The sequence below is a fragment of the Carassius gibelio genome, chromosome A7, assembly GCF_023724105.1.
Source record: "Carassius gibelio isolate Cgi1373 ecotype wild population from Czech Republic chromosome A7, carGib1.2-hapl.c, whole genome shotgun sequence".
Classification (NCBI taxonomy): domain Eukaryota; kingdom Metazoa; phylum Chordata; class Actinopteri; order Cypriniformes; family Cyprinidae; genus Carassius; species Carassius gibelio.
Window position 1 is genome coordinate 1,468,444 of NC_068377.1, and position 23,186 is coordinate 1,491,629.

The 23,186-nt window shown below is 41.7% G+C and overlaps 5 protein-coding genes across 5 annotated transcripts; 1 reads left to right on the top strand and 4 right to left on the bottom strand.

Moving 5' to 3' along the window:
• Positions 1-7,837: 7,837 nt before the first annotated feature.
• On the top strand, positions 7,838-12,189 carry LOC128016375 (uncharacterized). The gene is made up of 8 exons (XM_052600852.1): positions 7,838-7,850; positions 7,980-8,051; positions 8,192-8,731; positions 9,008-9,112; positions 9,434-9,583; positions 9,768-10,504; positions 11,716-11,811; positions 11,920-12,189. Exons 1-8 carry the CDS (start codon positions 7,838-7,840, stop codon positions 12,187-12,189), a joined length of 1,983 nt encoding a protein of 660 aa, XP_052456812.1.
• Positions 12,190-14,913: 2,724 nt separating this feature from the next.
• Positions 14,914-15,379, bottom strand: LOC128017612 (histone H2B). The gene has a single exon (XM_052603058.1). The coding sequence runs from the start codon at positions 15,334-15,336 to the stop codon at positions 14,962-14,964; it is 375 nt and encodes a 124-aa protein (XP_052459018.1). The 5' UTR covers positions 15,337-15,379; the 3' UTR covers positions 14,914-14,961.
• Positions 15,380-16,661: 1,282 nt separating this feature from the next.
• On the bottom strand, positions 16,662-17,081 carry LOC128017657 (histone H4). The gene has a single exon (XM_052603102.1). It carries the CDS (start codon positions 17,019-17,021, stop codon positions 16,710-16,712), a length of 312 nt encoding a protein of 103 aa, XP_052459062.1. The 5' UTR covers positions 17,022-17,081; the 3' UTR covers positions 16,662-16,709.
• A 64-nt stretch (positions 17,082-17,145) lies between these two features.
• On the bottom strand, positions 17,146-18,269 carry LOC128017626 (histone H3-like). Its single transcript, XM_052603072.1, has one exon. It carries the CDS (start codon positions 18,201-18,203, stop codon positions 17,793-17,795), a length of 411 nt encoding a protein of 136 aa, XP_052459032.1. The 5' UTR covers positions 18,204-18,269; the 3' UTR covers positions 17,146-17,792.
• Positions 18,270-19,201: 932 nt separating this feature from the next.
• On the bottom strand, positions 19,202-19,744 carry LOC128017645 (histone H2A-like). The gene has a single exon (XM_052603091.1). The coding sequence runs from the start codon at positions 19,712-19,714 to the stop codon at positions 19,328-19,330; it is 387 nt and encodes a 128-aa protein (XP_052459051.1). The 5' UTR covers positions 19,715-19,744; the 3' UTR covers positions 19,202-19,327.
• Positions 19,745-23,186: the final 3,442 nt, after the last annotated feature.

The window sequence follows — 23,186 nt, forward strand, 5'->3', positions numbered from 1 at the left end:
GGGGATCTGTACTTTACTTGAGTATGTTTTATTTTTATCTACTTTCACTTTTACTCCACTACTTTATTAAAGACAAAGTTTACTTTTTACTCCTATACATTTCCCCATGCCCGCTTCAAGTATGTATTACACTGATTTTACAAACCAATGAAAAATTTGATTTTCTTTTGAAAAAAAAATGCGCGACTTTGTGAGTTCTTTGCCAACATACGCTCAGGCAGCAGTTTGTTCGAGGTGGAAGATGACTGCTAAATAGGTGATAGTGCAGCTCTTGCTGCCCGCAATGATCCCGAGTTTCCCATAGGGTGACCACCCATCCCGCGTAGCACCTGCGCACAGAGTTTGAAGCCCTATTCAAGCATCCCACAAATTGACACTTTGTCACATATAATCAATGCTTGCTCAAAAAAAGTTGGTCACTCATCTATATCTGGAGTCATCATCCCGTCAATCACGGTTGACAAGTCGATCTTGGAAGCATTTTAAGTCGATCGCGAAGATTTTTCAAAATCTGAGAAAAAAAGGTGTGAGCCTCTGGTGCGAGTTGGGAGGTGCGAGTCTCCGCTGACTGCGCGCGCATCTCCTGAAACAGACGAGACATTTATACTTGATGCAACTGTTTTAGACTGAACATGAAACATGACAGATAAAAAAAAAAAAAACCTGGACAAATCATTCACTCTTGTTCGACGCAAATACTGTAGTAATTTATTCTTAAAGTGAATAAATTGCAATGAAAAATAAATCAAATTAAATAGCTAAAGTAAATCGTAAGTGGAAGTGCATTTGTCAATTCTTTCATAAGCATACAGTACATCAGCAATTACACATGTTTAGGCGAATAGGGCATTATTAATATACCATGTAAGGTGCTATGTGCTAGAAATGGGTAAACCACTATCAGTGAGTCTGCCCATGGGGTGGGGGCACCACCGCGCAAGGCAGTGCCCCACATTGTCCCTCAGAAACATACCCCTTGTCCCCCCTTGGGTTTATTAGCAGGTGGTCACCCTAGATTCCCGACAGGGATCACTAATGGCCATATCTCAAGGATATGTTTGAATTCACTGAAGTCAAGGGAGATTCTTATTGGCTGAGATGTCTTCTTTGCCTGCCACGGGTGAATGACATTTCAGTAGTGGCTGTGCAAAAAATCGAATGTGATTTTCATGCTCATCTCATCAGTAACGCTCCTGTAATTAGTGTATTTCCACCACTAGCAGAGGATCATCCGACAATGAGGTATATTCATAATAATAATATTTTCCAATTAAATTTGGATAAGACAGAGATATTAATTATTGGACCAAAAAACACTACACAGAATCTTGTAGATTACAATCTGCAACTAGACGGATATACTATTACTTCCTCTACAGTCAGAAATCTGGGTGTTATATTAGACAGCAATTTGTCTTTTGAAAATCATATTTCCAATGTTACAAAAACTGCATTCTTCCATCTTAGAAACATTGCCAAGCTACGAAACATGTTATCTGTTTCTGATGCAGAAAAGCTTGTTCATGCATGGACTGGATTATTGTAATGCACTTCTAGGTGGTTGTCCTGATTCTTCAATAAACAAGCTACAGGTAGTTCCAAATGCAGCAGCTAGAGTCCTTACGAGGTCAAGAAAATATGATCATATTACCCCAATTTTACAGTCTCTGCACTGGCTACCTATTAAGTTCCGTATCAGTTACAAATTATCATTACTTACCTATAAGGCCCTAAATGATTAGCTCCTGCGCACCTAACTAGCCTTCTACCACGCTACAACCCATCACGCTCCCTAAGGTCACAAAACGCTGGACTTTTGGTCGTTCCTAGGATAGCGAAGTCCTCTAAAGGAGGTAGAGCTTTCTCACATTTGGCTCCCAAACTCTGGAATAGCCTTCCTGATAATTTTCGGGGTTCAGACACACTCTCTCTTTTTAAATCTAGATTAAAAACACATCTCTTTCGCCAAGCATACAAATAATGTATCTTTTAAATTGTGAGTGTAGTTGCATCTAATCAAATGTGCATTTTTATTCATTAGCTTGGGTTAAACTAATTTTACTTTGTTGGATCAGCAGCTATGCTAATGATGTCTCTATTTTGTTTCTATGATCTACACAAGCTCCAGTCTGGATCCAGAACACCAGAGAAGAGATGATGCTAACCCTCAGGGGACCCCAGATGATGCTAACCTTGAATCAACAAACAGAACTAACAATTATTGCTAAATGTGTGACTGCATCATGTAATAACTATTAATTACTAATATTGATAGTTCATCGTCTAGCTGACTACGTCTTCTATTATTATTTGTTTTTTTTTTCTTAAATCCTGTCAAACATGCACAAACTACTAGCTACTACTAAATATTTTAGAAACATAATTTTCTGTAAAGTTGCTTTGTAACAATTTGCATTGTAAAAAAGCGCTATACAAATAAACTTGAATTGAATTGAATAAGGTCTTGGCAACGCAATATGACCCTCTAGGATTCTCCATTCCTTTCACCACCCGAGCCAAGGTTCTCGTTCAGAGACTCTGGAACAAACCAAGGGATTGGGATGATCCGAATCTTCCTGCAGACCTGCTGGAGAAGTGGAAAGTATGGGAGAAGGAGCTGCCTGATCTCTGTAAGCTCCAGCTTCCAAGGTGCTATCTTCCTGCCGACTTTGATGTGGAGAAATCAAAATTAAGCCTTCATGTGTTTGGCGATGCATCCAAGGTTGCTTATGGGTGGGTGGCTTATCTCCGTGCAGAGCAACATGGTAAGTTCCCCACTACCTTTGTCATGGCTCGCTCTAGGGTAGCCCCCAAGTGTCAACTGTCGGTGCCACGTCTCGAGCTGTGTGAAGCATTGACTACCGCTCAGCTTGCACAGTTTCTCAAACAGGAGCTAACCATTGCCATAGAGACAGTGACATTATGGACTGACTCGACTACAGTGCTCACCTGCATCCAGTCTGAGTCCTGTAGATACAAGGTGTTCGTCGAGACAAGGGTGGCAGAAATACAAGAGTTGACTGAGCTCCACTCTTGGCGATATGTTGACTCCTCGAATAACCCGGCGGACGATATTACCAGAGGGAGAACGCTCAAGGCCCTGGCTAACTCTGACATGTGGAGTTGAGGCCCAGGATTCCTCCGTGAACCGCCAGATCATTGGCCAGTCAAGCCCCTTGCAGAGGCCCGAGAGGATACCTCAGAAACAAGGAAAGCTGTTTTCTGTGGATTAGTCACAGACGATCGAAATCCAGACATGCTTGATGCATCTCAGTATACTTCTTGGAGTGCCTTAGTCGACGCGACCTACCGGTCCCTCCATGGGGCGGCCGCCCAAGATACTAGTAAAGCATCCGTAGAATACAGGCGTGCAGAAGCTCTCATCTTGAGTCAATGTCAGGAGGAGTCTTTCCCAGAGGAATTCAAGACTTTAAAATCAGGGAACCAGGTGCCCACAGCCAGCCGTCTGAACACGCTTGCACCCGAGTTCGACCCTGAGTTCTGTCTAATTCGTGTGGGAGGTAGGCTACGCCGATTGGATGGCTTCAGCAAAACCGAGATACACCCAGTGGTTCTAGATCCCCATCATCAGGTGACAAAACTCATCGTTAAGCACTTTGATGAGCGTCTACTCCATCCAGGACCTGATAGGGTCTTCGCAGAGCTACGTCACCATTTCTGGATCCTAAGGGGCAAGCAAGCCATCAAACGACACCAGAGAGAGTGCATAGAATGTCAGAAGTGGAAAGCTAAGCCGACTCTACCTATTATGTCTGACTTACTCTCAGCTCACCTACGATTGTACCAACCCCCCTTCTTCTCTACTGGATTCGACTGCTTCGGGCTATTCATGGTTAAGATTGGCCGTCGGACGGAGAAGCGATGGGGCGTCATCTTCAAGTGCCTGACAACCAGATGCATTCACCTTGACCTGCTCAGCAGCATCGACACTGATGCATTCTTACTGGCATTAAGGCGCTTCATAGCATGCAGAGGAACCCAATCTGAGATCAGGTCAAGTCGCCAAACTTGTCAGACTTCTGGCACTTCCGGACGGAGGTGAAACGGACTCCAATGACTTGGGAATTTATCATTAACATATTAGCTATGCTAATCTGGGGGCGGCTGTTCTAAATTCCCTATGTGTGTTTATAGTGGAAGGAGTATTATTATGAATGTGTGCCGCTAGTTTATGTGAGTTCCGCTATTCCGGTTTCACTTTCATTTCCAATAGCCGATTGCTCCGCCATTTTCATCAGGTGTTAATGCACGTGATTGAATGTAAGTTTATTTAATCATTCCTGATTATAGGTCAGCTGTGTTTATTTCGTTGTTGTGTTTAAATATTCAACTTGTGTAATCGAACTTTACATTGTTTATAATGTTGTTATATTTAAGATATACCGTGATTCAAATGTGTATGCTGACTACCGTTAATCCTCTCATGTTGATTAATGTATAATGTGACAGTAGCAAGTTGTTAGTTCCACTACACGACTGTGATTTACATTTAGCAGATGTAAACTGATGTTTGTTTATTCTGTTTATTTCAGAAAGACCACATTTAACACTTTGTGGCCATAACTTGTACACTATCCAGTCTAATTGGAGCAATGTTGTGCCATCTGCTGTGAACCCTAAAATACTTCAGATAAAGAGTTGAACAGTGCCCTGTCTCCTGTCACACTTCTTACCGGAGTCCCGTGGTGGATTAGCATCAACACCCCTACCGATCTATTAGTCCCGTTCATATATAAACATATATATTAGTGGTGGGCCGTTATCGGCGTTAACGTGCTGCGTAAAAAAAAAATATCGCCGTTAATCTATTCTCAAAGTTGGGTTGGTAGCTGGGTCTATACTAAGCAAGCTATGATGACTTTCACCTTGATATTTTATATAACCGACTGGCTGAGGCCAGCATAAAAGACAGCGACACGGAACCGAGCTCTCTTCTGCGAAGTTCTCCTAAAAGTCCCTCCTGCACAGGATCGAACAAATACAAATCGCAGTTTGAAACAAACAAAAAGATGTGAAAGAGCCCAATTCAGTACTCACGGTGTTCTGGTGTTCAGGGCTCACGCAGAGAAAGGCGTCTCGACGCTAAAAATAATGGGACGCTAAAAATGCTAAAAAATAATGCTAAAAATAATGGGATGCTATATTGGATGCGTTCATCGTCTATGAAAGTGACCGCGCTTAATTTAGCTACTGGCTGCTGTAATGTTAATCCAAGAAAATGAAAGAAAGAAAATCACTCACTGCTCTTGACTACTTTGTAGTTTTAACAGTCAAACCAAAAAATATTCATACACCAGATATATTTTTGATATATATAGCAAAACTGTAATAATGTGAGAAATGTTGATGGTGTCTGAATAAATGTAGGTTTTATTGCATAATTCATTTTTACATTGAAGACTTTCCAGTGCTTTTTTACATTTAATTATTTAGTTTCTGTACCTTGACACCTACAAACTTGAAAAAAAAAAAAAAAAAAAAAAACACCTTAAACATTGTGTACATAGCACAAATAAATAAAAATAAACAAACATACAGATTAAACAATTTCAAACAGGGCCCACTGGTACAACCTTCACCGGGTCCCCGCTTGTGCAATGTGGAATTAGTTTACAGCTTTTTCAAGCAGTTTGTGATGCATTTTGGAAACAGGAGATGTACATTTCTAATGCACCATCTAGCTTGATAAACCCTTTCTCAAAGACTTACTGTTTGTCAATTTTATTTGGGTAACACACATATTCTGAATGCCGTCGGCAAAATTCAAATGAGACATTTTAATCTAGATTAATCTAGATTAATTTCAAGATCACAGTGAGATTAATCTAGATTATTCGCCTTTGAAACTGCCTTGATTCTATGTGGCATTGATTCAACAAGGTGCTGAAAGCATTCTTTAGAAATGTTGGGCCTAAAGTGTTCCAAGAAAACATCCCCCACACCATTACACCCCCACCAGCAGCCTGCACAGTGGTAACAAGGCATGATGGATCCATGTTCTCATTCTGTTTACGCCAAATACTGACTCTACCATCTGAATTTCTTAAAAGAAATCGAGACAGATTTCATCAGACCAGGCAAAATTTTTCCAGTCTTCAACTGTCCAATTTTGATGAGCTAGTTCAAATTGTACGAGTGTTTATTTCAGTCAAAGTTACTCTTCTATCAGCTTAAATCAGTCGGCCCATTCTCCTCTGACCTCTAGCTTCAAAATGGCATTTTCACCCACATGACTGCTGCATACTGGATGTTTTTCCCTTTTCACACCATTCTTTGTAAGCCCTAGAAATGGTTGTGTGTGAAAATCCCAGTAACTGAGCAGATTGTGAAATACTCAGACCGGCACGTCTGGCACCAACAACCATATCATATCATATAAAACACAACATCATATAAATATATTAAAGGATTCACAGATGGAAACTCGGTCTTAATAGCGCTCGGTCTTAATAGCTTTCTTATTATATGAATAAAAATAGTCTTACATAAAAATAAAGGCTAGGTTTTATTGGACTGACACTTATGGATATGGCATTTTGATGTAATATTCTTTGGTTTTATTTGAAGAGATACTAGTAAAACCAAATAAAATGTGTTCTAAGTACAATGAAAAATAAAAATGGGGTCAATGTTATAATTTATAAATCTAGTAAAATCTTTCCAAAATAATTTAACATCATAGCAATGCCAAAATAAATTAAACAAAGTTTCAGTCCTCATATTACAAAAAATAACAATTCAAATCCTTTTTAAATTTAATAAGAATTCTATTTACTGGGTAATATCTATGTAAAATTCTAAAAGTCACTTTCTTTTGAACAGTCCAATGCACTGACAGAAGCAAGCCGCGATGACGTGTGACGCAGGATCCCGATCCGCTGGTCACGTGGAATCAAACGACTCTTCTGATTGGTTGACGTCTTTAGTCAGCGCTGAGCGTGGTTTATAATCTCGGAAACGCGAGAGAGTGGGCGGATCATCCGGCGGTGAACGCGGCTCTTCTTCACAACAAGAGAAGAATCAGGAAGAATCCAGCGAGGCTTCACTCGACAGCGACTTTTAGGTTTGTTTCAGATGATTTTACTCGCGTGGCATTATTTTATAGGTCTGTGTAGAACTAGCGACTCAACAAGTGCATCAATTATTTCAAAAATATAATTATTATTGCAGCTCAGAGATGAAGAGGCTTGTGTTGTCTCAGTTTGTTTGGGTTTGTTGTGCTGAAGCAGCTTCTCCAAGTGTCTAGAACACGAGGGAACCACACAACAGTGTGTTTTGTGACTGAATGGAAAGTGTGTGTGTTGTGCTCTTCATTGTGCTTCTGTCAGCTCTGTGTTTGAGGCACAGCTTCATCATTTCAGGAAGAACAACCGAAAGCTGTCAGATATTTACAAATCCTCCTCAACATCGTCTCTGAAAGGATCGAGCTCTAATAATCTGTTCCTGATATTAATCTCTGATAAACTCTTTCTGTTTCTGTTCCATCTCTTCTTCTGAAGGTAAGCTGTGTTTTCATTTTAATCTTAATTCACAGAGTTATGTTTCTTTGATGAAGAGAAAGATCACAAATCAGCATTAATCTGACACTAAAAGCTTTTGTAACATTATATTATGTAAGTTATAGTAATTGATACTTTTATTAAGCAAGTATGTCTTTAAATTGATCAAAAGTGTTAATAAAGTCATTTATAATGTTACAAAATATTTATATTTCTGATAAATGTTGTTCTTCTGAACTTTCTATTCATCAAATAAACCTGAAAAACTAAATCTACTCAGCTGTTTTCAATAATAATAATAATAATATTAATCAGACATGACAGTTGTTTGTTTGTGTATTTATTTTGTTAATATGTAAAGAAGCAATATGTGAATTTAGAGTGACATGATGTTGGGGTAAACTAGTCCTCACTTCTCGGGCAAGAAGCAGACTGTATAGTGAGTGAGGGTCTCTCCAGACGTCTGCTGCGCTCCTCTCTCCTCTGGTCGTCTCTCCTCTGCTCGTCTCTCCTCAGGTCGTCTCTCCTCAGGTCGTTTCTCCTCTGGTCGTCTCTCCTCTGGTCGTCTCTCCTCTCCTCTGGTCGTCTCTCCTCAGGTCGTCTCTCCTCAGGTCGTCTCTCATCTGGTCGTCTCTCATCTGGTCGTCTCTCCTCTGCTCGTCTCTCCTCAGGTCGTCTCTCCTCTGGTCGTCTCTCCTCTGGTCGTCTCTCCTCTGGTCGTCTCTCCTCAGGTCGTCTCTCCTCTGGTCGTCTCTCCTCAGGTCGTCTCTCCTCTGCTCGTCTCTCCTCAGGTCGTCTCTCCTCTGGTCGTCTCTCCTCTGGTCGTCTCTCCTCTGGTCGTCTCTCCTCTGGTCGTCTCTCCTCAGGTCGTCTCTCCTCAGGTCGTCTCTCCTCTGGCCGTCTCTCCTCTGGTCGTCTCTCCTCTGGTCGTCTCTCCTCTGCTCGTCTCTCCTCTGCTCGTCTCTCCTCAGGTCGTCTCTCCTCTGGTCGTCTCTCCTCAGGTCGTCTCTCCTCTGGTCGTCTCTCCTCAGGTCGTCTCTCCTCAGGTCGTCTCTCCTCAGGTCGTCTCTCCTCTGGTCGTCTCTCCTCAGGTCGTCTCTCCTCAGGTCGTCTCTCCTCTGGCCGTCTCTCCTCTGGTCGTCTCTCCTCTGGTCGTCTCTCCTCTGGTCGTCTCTCCTCTGGTCGTCTATCCTCTGGTCGTCTATCCTCTGGTCGTCTATCCTCTGGTCGTCTATCCTCTGCTCGTCTATCCTCTGCTCGTCTCTCCTCTGCTCGTCTCTCCTCTGCTCGTCTCTCTTCAGGTCGTCTCTCTCCTCTGGTCGTCTCTCTCCTCTGGTCGTCTATCCTCTGGTCGTCTATCCTCTGGTCGTCTCTCCTCTGCTCGTCTCTCCTCTGCTCGTCTCTCCTCTGCTCGTCTCTCCTCTGCTCGTCTCTCTTCAGGTCGTCTCTCTCCTCTGCTCGTCTCTCCTCTGGTCGTCTCTCCTCAGGTCGTCTCTCCTCTGCTCGTCTCTCCTCAGGTCGTCTCTCCTCAGGTCGTCTCTCCTCTGGTCGTCTATCCTCTGGTCGTCTATCCTCTGGTCGTCTATCCTCTGGTCGTCTATCCTCTGGTCGTCTCTCCTCTGCTCGTCTCTCCTCTGCTCGTCTCTCCTCAGGTCGTCTCTCCTCAGGTCGTCTCTCCTCAGGTCGTCTCTCCTCTGGTCGTCTCTCTTCAGGTCGTCTCTCTTCAGGTCGTCTCTCTCCTCTGCTCGTCTCTCCTCAGGTCGTCTCTCCTCAGGTCGTCTCTCCTCTGGTCGTCTCTCCTCTGCTCGTCTCTCTTCAGGTCGTCTCTCTCCTCTGCTCGTCTCTCCTCTGCTCGTCTCTCTTCAGGTCGTCTCTCTCCTCTGCTCGTCTCTCCTCTGGTCGTCTCTCCTCAGGTCGTCTCTCCTCTGGTCGTCTCTCCTCTGGTCGTCTCTCCTCTGGTCGTCTCTCCTCTGGTCGTCTCTCCTCTGGTCGTCTCTCCTCTGGTCGTCTCTCCTCAGGTCGTCTCTCCTCTGGTCGTCTCTCCTCAGGTCGTCTCTCCTCAGGTCGTCTCTCTCCTCTGCTCGTCTCTCCTCAGGTCATCTCTCCTCTGCTCGTCTCTCCTCTGCTCGTCTCTCTTCAGGTCGTCTCTCTCCTCTGCTCGTCTCTCCTCTGGTCGTCTCTCCTCAGGTCGTCTCTCATCTGGTCGTCTCTCCTCTGGTCGTCTCTCCTCTGGTCGTCTCTCCTCAGGTCGTCTCTCATCTGGTCGTCTCTCCTCTGGTCGTCTCTCCTCTGGTCGTCTCTCCTCTGCTCGTCTCTCCTCTGGTCGTCTCTCCTCAGGTCGTCTCTCCTCTGGTCGTCTCTCCTCAGGTCGTCTGATGATGGCGGCGTCTGCTGGAAACAGCAGCGTTCTGGAGGAGGAGCTGACGTGTCCCGTGTGTCTGGATCTTTACCGTGATCCACACCTGCTGCCCTGCGGTCATAACTTCTGCCTGCCCTGTCTGCGCAGACTCAAGAGCCGCTCGGACCGCGGCCGTCTGCGATGTCCCGAGTGTCGACAGAGTCACCGCAGCTCCTCCAACTGGCAGAAGAACTTCAAGCTGGCCAACATCGCTGACGGTTTCCGGCGTGGAGACCGATCCGAGCCCTGCCCCCCGAGCCGGAGCGACCAGGTTCACTGTGATTACTGTCCCGAGGACGCCAGCCGAGACGCCAAGGGTCCAGCCGCGGTTAAAACCTGCCTGAAGTGTGAAGTGTCCATGTGCTCTCAGCACGTCCAGCCTCATCTGGAGCTGCCGGCGTTCAGAGAGCATCCGCTGGTGGAGCCGCTCGGAGACATGAGGACGAGGAAGTGTTCGGAGCATGACGAGATGTTTCGCTACTACTGTCTGGATGAGCGCTGGTTCCTCTGCAACGCCTGCACCATCGAGGGAACGCACTCGGGACACGCCATCAAAACACTGAAGAACGCCATGAAGGATTTCAAGGTAGGTCTCTGTGTTCACGCTTCACACTTACTCCTCCAGATATGATTCGCTAATCAGACCCTTTACACTTCATTGAGTGTTTTACAGTCATGATCAGACACAGTGATTGTTCACAGCAGAAGAGTCTCAGATTGTGATCGCTTTCGGTTTGCGTCGCAACTCACTTGAAGATGTTCAGCCTGTCTTTTATCCCCCTTCTCCCAAAACAGCTTATACTACTGTTTCAGATATTAAAATAGTTTTGTATGTTTGGAGCATGTTTTGGTCGTTAAGTTTTTTTAAAGTAATGTCCATCAGCTGATCATAGCCTATGTTTGATCAGTTTAGCTTTCTCAAATCATCACGACTAGTCTAAAATAAAACAGTTCAAGCATATAACAATGTTTTAACGTTAAACCCAGATAAATGTGTGCTATATCCAATATTTTTTGTGGAGATTGCAAGCTAAAGCACGCTTTCTGGGACATAGAGGTGCCAGCGCAATCATAAAATAAAATAAAGAAATATAAAGAAAACAAACATGATACACTTTCTGCTGTGTCGTCTTTGACAGGAGCACTTGAAAAAATGAACCGAAACTCAGCGAATACATGCCTCACAGACATGATAAATATATCTATAAAAAGCTTTAAATTACTACTTAACAAAATAAAACCAATCAAAACCAGAAACTCTTTCGTTATAATCATAATCTGTGAAGATGCACTTCTCTCTAAAGGTGCGTCTGAGGAGATGGAGAGTCAGATTGGGCAACTTCATCCTGACGACACTGACTCAGAAAACACTAGTTTATTAGTAAATAATTAATCTCCTTCCTATTTCCCCCTATTATTAGCATCTTTGATAATGTAATCTGGAGATTGAGAGAGCGATACATGACATTGATGATCTTTCTTACTCTTCTTCTTGAGAATAAACACATGTGTCCGAATTGCTCCGGTTCTGGCGTTCATCATTGAGTAGCATTCGCTGCTTCAGATAACGAAGTCAGAGACGAGCCGGTTTGTCTGAGCTCCTGTAACTGAATCATTTGTGTATTCATGGTTATATTTATAGTTACAGTTACATTCAGCTCATTTTAATACACAAACCATCCATTTGATGAAGTGACGGCGGAGGGGAAGTTTGCGAGTGCGTCTAAAGTGAAGTGAAACTAAGCAAGTGCTGCATGGTCCGTCAGATGTGAGTCTTGTTCTCTCTGTTTTCTCGAGGCCTGTCTTGACATTCAGCTGCACAAGACCAACAGAAAGATCCTCAAAGCAGAAAAAAATCGACTGGAACAAAAAGAGATTGAACGACAAAACAAGGTGAAGTTAGTTCTGTGGCATCAGCTTCTTTTTCAGACTGAGCGCTCGGTCCTTGCTGTTTAATGTTGGGGAAGTTTCTAGTTTGTCTGAACTGCTGATCTCTTCTAGGCCTACCGCGACGACACCAACCAACACCTGGATGCTTTCAGAGAGACGTCTGTTGCACGCCTGGATGCTTTTCTGTCCTCGCTGCGTGACTGTATCAGCTCTCGTGACGGGGAGCAGTGTTCGGGAATCCAGCAGAACCTGAGTCGAATAGCACAGGATCAAAGCCGTCTGCAGGACGTTCACTCGGGCGTCCAGAGGCTTCTACAGGAGAGCGACGCTTTCCACTTCATCAAGGTACATCTACACACAAGAACTGAACTATTAACATGATCTGGGACGCTTCTTGACCCAAACCTGAACTGTTCTGTCGTCAGACGGAAAGAAAGACTCTGATGTCTTTAGTTTGACTGTCAGCATGAAGTCTGGTCCACTCTGAATTTATTCTGATCCAGGACTGACCCGGAAAAGCAAACAACTACAGTTTTTTACAACTACAGTACATTTTTTACATGACGATTTCGGGTCAGGTTTATCTGAAATGGTTTCTGTAACAAGAGTAGACAGATTTGATGGGAAGCAAAGAGTTAAATCACATCTGCACATGGCTCTCCAGAAAACACTGAAGATGAAGTCCGTCTGTAATCATGACTCCAAAAGCAATGGCTGCGTTTGCCGTTGTCAAACACGTAAATCTGCTTCTCACTGGATCTCTGTAGTGCCTCAGTTCAAGTGTGAAGCGATCATCTCTTTACTACTAGTTATAGCACAGAATAAACATGAAGGAGCAACAGAAGATATCGTCTGCTCTGTGTCAGACAAACGGCAGATCTGCTGTTATGATTGGTCAGATCACCTGTCAATCAAACAAAGGGTGAATTCCAACCAATCACAACTCAAAGACGACAGAGATAACTTTCTTAATATCAAATTATGAAGCAGATGTTTCCTGCATAACTCACACAAACACAGCTTCTTTTATTGAGGCAGAAACTGTATTTATAGCTAAGAGACAGAATAAAAAGAGACAGCGCGTGAAATCCTGTAGATGAACCACCAACATCAGAGACGAAGTCTTCTGCTAGGAGTCTGTGGATAGTTATAGAAAACATGCACATAATGCAGAATAATTATCATCCAGAATATAATACCTTTTGATTAAGTTCATAAAAAAGTGTGACCAACGAGTATTGGTCAGTTTGAACAAAACCTACCTTTAAAAAAAAGTCTAAATCCTAATATTTCTGGGTTTCTTTTCAGGAATACAATTCATCTATAAAAAGGTAAAGCAGAGATTTAATTCAGAGGTTCTTTCATACTAGGACTGTGCCAGAAATCGAATGTGATGTGATTTAAAGTCTCTCGTGTGATGTGAGAAGCAGCTGGACAGGTTTTGTTGTGAAGCAGAAGAGCCTTTACTGAAGAGAGGAGCAGGAAAATCACATTCGGTCTCTGACACAGCACTCTTTCATACATTTGCACAAGTGTATTCAGTTTGTCCACAGTTACATTATCTGTTAAAACACGGTGTGTGTGTGTGTGTATTTCTATCTCTCTCTCTCTGTGTGTGTGTGTGTGTGTGTCTCTCTCTCTCTCTCTCTCTCTCTCTCTCTGTGTGTGTGTCTCTCTCTCTCTCTGTGTGTGTGTGTGTGTCTCTCTCTCTCTCTCTCTCTCTCTCTGTGTGTGTGTGTGTGTGTGTGTGTGTTTCAGGTACCGGCGGCTGCTGAGAAAGCCTCTGTTTGTTCCTGATGAGGTCACGGTGGACACAGAGCCGCTGTTTGAGACACTGGAAGGAAAGATGTGTGAGTTCATGGCTGAATTGCGGCAGGACGCCCACACACTCCTCAGCAGCATCTGTGAGTCTCACACACTACTGAACTAAAATACTGTCTCTTCTTATTAGACACAGCTGCCAGGATCTTCTTTCCTCTATATATGACACCTGATGATCCAGTCTCCAGCATTTAAGAGCGTCTTTTTCTTTCATTTCTGAAGGTGAAATAGAGGGAGGAGATGCTGAGGAGGAGGAGGATGAAGATGATGATGAAGAGAGTTGTGATGATGAAGATGAGGAGGAGGAGAGTGAGGAGGAGATGAGGAGTGAGGAAGAAGAGGAGCAGCAGGACCTCACTGACTCTGGAGATGAAGAGTATTCACCGGAGGAGGAAGAGGATGAGGAAGACTAGCAGAAGATAATCTGCTCTTGAGTTTGTTGATCTGAGGGAAAATGATCTCTCAGACTCTGTGATGCTCTGAAGAGTGTGTGAGAGTCTGCTCTCAGTCCTGAGAGAAACAAGTGTGAAACAGAATAATATTAAATTAATTAATCAAAGAGAAATCCAGTCAGGTATGTTTAAAAGCTCAGGGCACATGAGATGGGCTCCTTCTGCACTTTTTTTTTTTTTTTTTTTCAAGTTCCAGTATATTTTGCTTTTTCTTTCATCAAGAAATAATTAAAATGTAATAAATTGTGTTTGAAAATGTATAATAAAATATAGTTTCAAAACTTAAAAATCGACTAGTTTATAGCCAAATCATTACATTTGTTTGTATATACACACACAAACACACTTTTTTCAGTAAATTAACACCTAAATATGTAGACACTTGGAAACAGAGGAAAATAATAAAATAAAGATTGGTTGATTGTTTTATGTATTTTAAACAAACAAAAAAAAAATATATATATATATATATATATATATATTTAAACCCAGAACTAAGAAATACAACACAATCGAAAAATCTAGAAACTAGATTAAGTGATGTAAAAAAAAAAGGTTATATTCTGCACAAATTTTTTAAAGACTTTTGAGTTACTGTATACACAGCATGCCAGATTAAGGACTATAATTTGATAATTAAAAGTCTAGTTACCGGAACACAAGTTACAATAGGATTATGCAATAAATGCGTTTTATTTTCATTATCTGGATTACTGTAAAGTCCGAGAAAGGGTGGTTTATTTCTGTAAGCAAACGATGCTTAGCTCAATCTGGTTTAATATACGATTGAACCTTGAGATAAAATATTAGTAGACGCTCTTTCAGTGAGAAGTTGTGTGGCTCTTAAAAGAGCCTTTGTGTGTGGAGCTGCAGCGGAGCTCTACTTGGAGCTGGTGTACTTGGTGACGGCCTTGGTGCCCTCGGACACGGCGTGTTTGGCCAGCTCCCCGGGCAGCAGCAGACGCACGGCGGTCTGGATCTCTCGGGAAGTGATGGTGGAGCGCTTGTTGTAGTGAGCGAGACGAGACGACTCACCGGCGATGCGCTCGAAGATGTCGTTGACGAAAGAGTTCATGATGCCCATCGCCTTCGAAGAGATCCCGGTGTCGGGATGAACCTGCTTCAGCACTTTGTACACGTAGATGGCGTAGCTCTCCTTCCTGGACTTTCTGCGCTTCTTTCCTCCTTTCGCAGCGGTCTTGGTGACGGCCTTCTTGGAGCCTTTCTTCGGCGCGGACTTCGCTGGTTCAGGCATGATGCTGCTGGAGATCAAAACCTCACGAGACAATGATGAGAGAAAGCAGGACAGAGGCATTTATTGATTGGTCTATGCTAATTATCAGAGAGATGGGGAAGCTTCTGATCGCGTGTTTTCAATTGGACAAACCCGTGAACTCGTGTTTAATTGGACAACTCGAAGAATAACGACTGGAATGACGGCCAATCAAAGGCGGCAAGATTATAACTCCGCCCACATCTCCTTGTTTTACCGACACCCCCCACCGAGTCAGTTTCTTTTGTTTCAATTCCCGCTCTTTTTGTTCGTTTTATTCTATTCAATGAAATAAGTCTAAAATATCACACAGAATCAATATCAAACTGTGTAATGTTTAAAACCTCCAACAAACAAATCAAACCAAAGAGAATCTGGAGAAAAAAAACATTGTCATTTAGCAGATGCTTTCATCCAAAGTGACTGACAGATGGGACAGTGGAAGCAATCAAAAACAAGTCTGTTAGCTTAAACACAGTACACTTTTAAATAATATAATGAAATAAAACAGAATAGAAAAAGAGTAGAGCAAGCTAGTGTTGGGTCTTTTTTATAATTACATAATAAATGAAAATAAAATAGATTACAAAAATATTATAAAGGTAGTTGGATTTTTTTAAATATATAGAATATAATAGTGTAGAATAGTAAGTGTTAACGTTAGAGGATCAAATAAAGAAGGAAGAGATGTGTTTTAAGCCGACTCTTGATGATGGCTGAGGACTCAGATGCTGGGATTAAGTTGGGGAGGTCATTCCACCAGGAGGAACATTTAATTGAAGTCTGTAAAAGTGACTTTGTGCTTCTTTGGGATGAACAATATTGATGGGTATTTCGGCTCTTTTTCGTGAGCCGGCTCGTTTGACTCAGCTCACTGAAAAGAGCCGGCTCTTTTGGCTCTCAAACGGCTCTTTAAAAAAAACAATGTTTTGACTATGCTAGGTGTAAAAACAATTCGAATTAAATTATTAAATGAAATCATAGAATTAGAATAGTGAGTGTTAAAGTTAGAGGATCAAATAAAGATGTCATATATATCAAGTAAAGATGATCCGAGTTTCCCCTCATCAATGCAGACTTCCACTTAAATCTATATAGACAACATAAAACTCAAGTCTCTTTATTGGAGTGTGTGCATGAATATAATGTTCAAGTTTCACTTTTTTAATGGAATTACTGAACCGATGTTTTTGATGATATTCTAATTAAATGACTCGGAACTATAATGTTCATAGACAGACATCGTATTAGTTTTCACGAACAGCACCAACAAGAATTAAACTTTTGTCTCTTCAAGTGAAAGTGTGGGTGGCTCTTAAAAGAGCCGTTGGGTTTGTTTTCTGATCTGAAGCGGTTTATCCTCCGAAGCCGTACAAGGTGCGTCCCTGTCGTTTGAGCGCGTACACAACGTCCATGGCGGTGACGGTCTTTCTCTTGGCGTGCTCGGTGTAGGTGACGGCGTCGCGGATCACGTTCTCCAGGAACACCTTCAGCACACCGCGAGTCTCCTCGTAGATCAGACCGGAGATGCGCTTGACTCCGCCGCGGCGAGCTAGACGACGAATGGCGGGTTTGGTGATTCCCTGGATATTATCGCGAAGCACTTTACGGTGACGCTTAGCGCCTCCTTTTCCGAGTCCTTTACCACCTTTGCCTCTTCCAGACATGATGAAATCGATTCTTGTTTCAGTCGAGCGACGAAAACGGATAAGAAACGAATGCTAAAGGCAGGACTTTTATATCTGCTTACAGGACCTGACTGAAACCAGCGCGCGTCACATGACGCTCCCCCCCTTCATTAGTTGGAGCAGGAAACAATGAGGTTAAATTCAAACCCTGAACTAACGATTTAATCCAAGTTTGAAAAGATTTATTTGATAAAGATGTATGAGACATTATCTGCAGAATATTTACAGACATAACTGTGAGATGCTTTTAATCAGATTAACTCATAATCGAGCGGCACGAACTCACACCAAATGGCGCTACAGATGTCCTATCAAACATTATAGCAGTAGTTCTCAATTTATTTTAAATAAACACCTACGATAACCAAATTACTTGTATTTTCACCTTAAACAATGCAACAGACGTTTTGTCGCACATTCAACTTGACAATACATAATATCTTAATATTAACCTTATACATAATTGCACTTGGCTGTATTACACACAAACTTAAGTATAAGGCATTTTCACTATTATAGCATTTAACTGCAGAAGTGTCCAACGCACATGGACGTCATGTCTTTGCATGTGTACTTTCTTGTTTAAATTAGGGATTCATAAACAAACAAGCAGAAAAGATTCATTGAAAGCCTAAGTGTAATGTTATAGTGATTTACAGTCAGTTCCAGTGGAAACCGTCTCATTTAGAGTGATGTGGTTGGCTCTTAAAAGAGCCTTTGGGGTGTGACGCGGCTGACGCAGCGGCGGGTTTAAGCGCGCTCTCCGCGGATGCGGCGGGCCAGCTGGATGTCTTTGGGCATGATGGTGACTCTCTTGGCGTGGATGGCGCACAGGTTGGTGTCCTCGAACAGACCGACCAGGTAAGCCTCGCTTGACTCCTGCAGGGCCATGACAGCGGAGCTCTGGAAGCGCAGGTCCGTCTTGAAATCCTGAGCGATCTCTCGCACCAGACGCTGGAAAGGCAGTTTGCGGATCAGCAGTTCGGTGGACTTCTGATAGCGGCGGATCTCTCGGAGAGCCACGGTCCCGGGTCTGTAACGGTGGGGCTTCTTGACGCCGCCGGTGGCTGGGGCGCTCTTCCGGGCAGCTTTAGTAGCGAGCTGCTTTCTCGGGGCTTTACCACCGGTGGATTTACGAGCGGTCTGCTTTGTTCTTGCCATCGCTGCAGTTTAATCACTGTAGAATACGAGTGTAACCGTGCATCCAACACAGCTGGTTTTAAAGCATCTTAGGATGGCGTCATGGTCCAGAAGCTTGTGATTGGCTGATGTGTGGCGCCTGTACAGGACTGCTAGCCAATGAGTGCGCATCTCACGTTTTCAAACGGGGATCTGTTTGTTTCCCGCTCAAAATGCTTTGTTCAATTTATTAATTTATTACGGATCAAACAAATACTCTACACTATATGTACAGTTAGTCATTTTATACACGCTTTTATTCAAAGAGGTTTACAAAAGCGATTCTTCTTTTTTGAGGCAAACACACACAGTGCTTTGAATTCTAAGTTTTAGGCTTTGTTCAAATAAGTACACAGTAGAAAGAAAGGGAATAAATAAAGAGAACGGCACAAGTAAATATATCGTATTATAAATCCCTTCTTAAATAAAGAACACGGTCAAATACAGTAGCATTACTGCAGGAAGGGAAGACAATATAGCAGTGAGCTCCGCCTTGTATGTGATAAAAACACATCTCTACTTTTGTACTCTTTAGCCCATTGTTTCCTATGTCTCTAACACCATATATACCTCATGTGTGACAAATACTTGATATTTCTCATTATTCACATAATTCTCCTCATCAAGCAGGTGATTGTGACATCTCCTTGTACTCAGACCCAGCAGGCCTCACATGCGAACACTCGCATAACATTTCATTATATCAGAGCAATATACCACTTAATATATGGCACAACTGCTTTCTACACTTGCATATGCAACACAGACTTGCTGATCTCAGTTTACATTTTATTTTCTATCTTTCTGTGCGTGCGTGTTTATTCGTAATAGGAGCAAAATTGTTTTTGCTTACCCTCAGACAGATAATACCATTATAATTCGCCATTGAGTGGCTATACGGTTTGTGAATAGTGGTTATTAAAAACTTTTTTTTTTGTTTAAGTTGTTGTAAGTTCATATACGGTTATAATAAATGTGACTTATTTTTTGGTTGCATACATTTGTCATTTACGAACAAATTGTACAACCAGAAAAGTGCTCTCTCGGAGATGAAATGTGTGGCTCTTAAAAGAGCCTTTTTGTTTGAAAAACCGAGTTGAATGGGTCTACTTGGCTTTGGCGGGTTTCTCGGTCTTCTTGGGCAGCAGCACGGCCTGGATGTTGGGCAGCACGCCGCCCTGAGCGATGGTCACTCGGCCCAGGAGTTTGTTGAGCTCCTCGTCATTGCGCACCGCCAGCTGCAGGTGACGGGGAATGATGCGGGTCTTCTTGTTGTCTCTCGCGGCGTTTCCAGCCAACTCCAGGATCTCAGCGGTCAGATACTCGAGCACAGCAGCCAGATAGACGGGAGCTCCGGCACCGACGCGCTCGGCGTAGTTCCCTTTACGGAGAAGTCTGTGAACACGACCAACGGGGAACTGCAGCCCTGCTCTGGAGGAGCGAGTCTTGGCCTTCGCTCTCGCTTTGCCGCCAGTTTTGCCTCTTCCGCTCATTGTTAGGAGTACGATATTTCTACGTTAGAAATGCAGATAATGATAACACGACCCCCGCTCTGATGTATTTACAAGAGCGTGCGAGTCTCTCATTGGTTTAAAGTCTGTAAGATTTCAAACCAATCACTGAACTTCCCTCCAACACCGACCTCCGAAGCCACGCCTCCACAGCCGGTGAGCGGATGATTGTGCAGCTTCAAGAAACAACATGACAGAAAACATTGAGGAAGTTGTAAAGGAGCTAGATTTTAAATTAATTGTCAAGGCAAATCCCTAATTGAAAAAATAGGAATGCTCTCCCATCACCGAAGTGGATTTTGTAATGGGCACAAAACAATGGACCCAGTTATTTGTCTATAAAATGAAATCAGGAAATCTCAAGTTAGCAAAGAAGCTGGTTTGGTTATACTATTGAAAAACATATGACATGTTGTGGAAAGGGGATTTTAATTAAGTTAAATAAGATGGGTATAGTTGGCAGGAGCAGGATGTTTACCCGGATTCAAGATTTTCTGAATAACAGAACCATAGAGGTAAGAGTATAGGATGGCATTTTCAAGAATATATCAAATAAAGAATGGTACTCCACAAAGAAGCGTCTGACATCAACTTCAGAAACCATGATCCACTTACTATACATAATACATTGCCATGTATTTGTTATTAAATGATTTACATTTCGCCAGATTACTCTTCATAACATTAGCTCAGAATCAGTTCAGAATCAATCACCAAAAGAATCAGTTCGGCTCAGTGAGTCAGTAGGGTTCACGCTGAGTCACGCATGCGCAGTATCATCAGCTCCTTGAATCGGACGCGTCCGAAAGAAACGGTTTTTGGTTCAGTGTACTAATGATCCGAAAACCGTTGCAACCAGTTCTGTTGCGATAATAATCGCTCTAACGTGCTGCAGTTCAGTATCATCAGCTGCTCTACTCGTGTTCATGTTCTGTTTACTACAAACTCAGTTTGTGAATGTGTCATCATTAACTATTAATACAGTACAGATATTTCATAAATCATCCCTTATTCATATTAAACATAGAGTCTTTTGAGTCTTAATTATTGTTAAACTTCCCTGAAAACCCCATTGGCCTATACATAATCTACAATATACAGATTAGAAACATTCATCTAAAAAATGTAATTAAATAAAAAAAATCATGACCTTTAACAGTTACTATCAATAACAATAGACAAAAAGTTTTTTTTTTTCTCTTTGTTCAATATGTGAAATGGATACAATAATAATAATAATAATAATAATAATAATACTAATAATAATAATAATAATAATAATAATAATAATGATAATAATAATAATAAAATGTCCAACATTCCACACTTTTTTTTTTCCGGTAAAGTGCATCATCTGGGTGTTTAAAGTGCACTTTTTTATTTTTGGAATTTTCAGAGTGAACACACTATTTTCACAAAATGTCACAGAGTAGTGCATTAGTGCGTGATTTGGAGCACACCTTATTGTGTATACAGTACTCTGTTATATTTGAATGTACATACAGTTTTATGTAAATACTTTAAAGGGATAGTTCACCAAAAACACAAACAAAAAACCTTGTACCCACAGGTTTGTAACAACTTGAAGGTGAATAAACAATGACATCATTTTAATTTTTGGGTTAACTATCCCTTTAAAAAAGTGCATCCACCCTGTTATCATAGTGCCCCTTCCTTATAATGATGCACAAGTCCACAATCAAAACGACTCTGCCGTCATGACATCATCATCCTTTGGGATGAATATCATCAGATGTGAACTCTTCAACTCCTCTTTTAGTTTTTTTATGGGCCAATTTGAAATAGTCTACCCATTTTCCCATGATTTCATAAATTAAACAACAGACTATGAAAACTATTGAACCACTGCATATTCTCCTTTCCTAACAAAACCTCATTTAGAACAGTCATAATGGGATATTATGTGAATATGCTTTCTTTTTTTATTCCCCCTGTTCCTCCCTCAAATAAAGTTTATCAGTGGGTTGGCAGTGGAGAGTTTGCTCTATGCATCAAACAGTTTCCAGGAAGATGTCAATGGTTTCCTGTCGCTCAGTCCACACGGGACGTCCGAGCTCTGCTCAGATCTGCCTATTTTCTGACCTTTTCATTTCTGTGCTAACAAAAAATGTCTCCAAATATAAAAACTGACCACTCAAAAAAAGAAAACACACTCACTTTGAGTGTTTACTCTAACCACATGACCATCTCCGAACAAGATGTCCTTTCTTTCACAGAATGTTCTCAGATTGGCAAGATACAGGGATGGAAGCACCTACAAAACAATTAAGTGATAGAAATGTGTCAGGAATATTCAGCATGTAGTATAAAGCATACTACAATTTAATTAAAATGTGCATTAACTGTAATTATGTTGCTGGTAGGTTTTTGCCAGGACATTTTAGGACAAGTTTAGATATTTTCATTTAACCCTAAGCCAGAACATGATAGACTAAATTATGTAAAACAACCATAAAAATAAAACTACTGTTTGTTATCAGTTACACGAGATGTGCGTGGTATGAATTACTGTACTATCACTTTACCAAAAGCATTTTCATTAAAAACACATTCAAATATACCAACACAGATGATGATCGGTTTGAACATTAAGCATTAGCTCAAAGTTCAGTTCTTGAACAGCACACACAAACACAGACCCCAAACATAGCACTGTAAAATCTAAGTTTGATGATAGGAATGTTGTTTGAGGACCAACAAGAATAAAAATATTCATCTATAGCGGTCTCAATTAAAATCATCTTATAAAAAATATATATTTTGATAATTTACAGGATAATTCGAAATTTAATTCAATAAAAACCAATGTCACACCTGTAGATAGGCTAAATATATCTCTATAATGATAAAGTTTTATAAATCGTTCCAATTCTAGAGAATAGTGAAGCACACACAACACTGATGATACAGAGGAACAATATAATATAGAAAGTAATATATTACTTTCAGACCTTTATTTTTCGCAGCGCATGATTGATAACAACATTGACAGCAAATACAAATCCATCCAACTTAAAAGAGTTGAGCTTTATAATTATCATTCTTAAGACTGTTTCTACTTGATGTTTCATGAGCACGACGCAAGCTTTAGACTTTCTTCATATGAGATGTTTTAATAAAGAAACAGGAAGCATCGTCTATGAAATATGTATATTTCAAACTATCATTAAAAGTCCTCTTTCATGTTCCATTTAAGGAACAAATACACACAGGCACTTATTAGCTCTTGCTGCTGAAACAGGAGGGGATCCAACTTTGAGTTTGCAATATGTAGCCTACCTATATGCTATCTTATTATAAAATAAAAATAAAAATAAAAAAAAGGGAGTAAGTAAATAATGACACAATTTGTATTAACTAATCTATTAGATAACATATTTTCCATTTTCTATACATGTAGCAACAGGTTTCACTGTCCCTTCTTATTGATGGG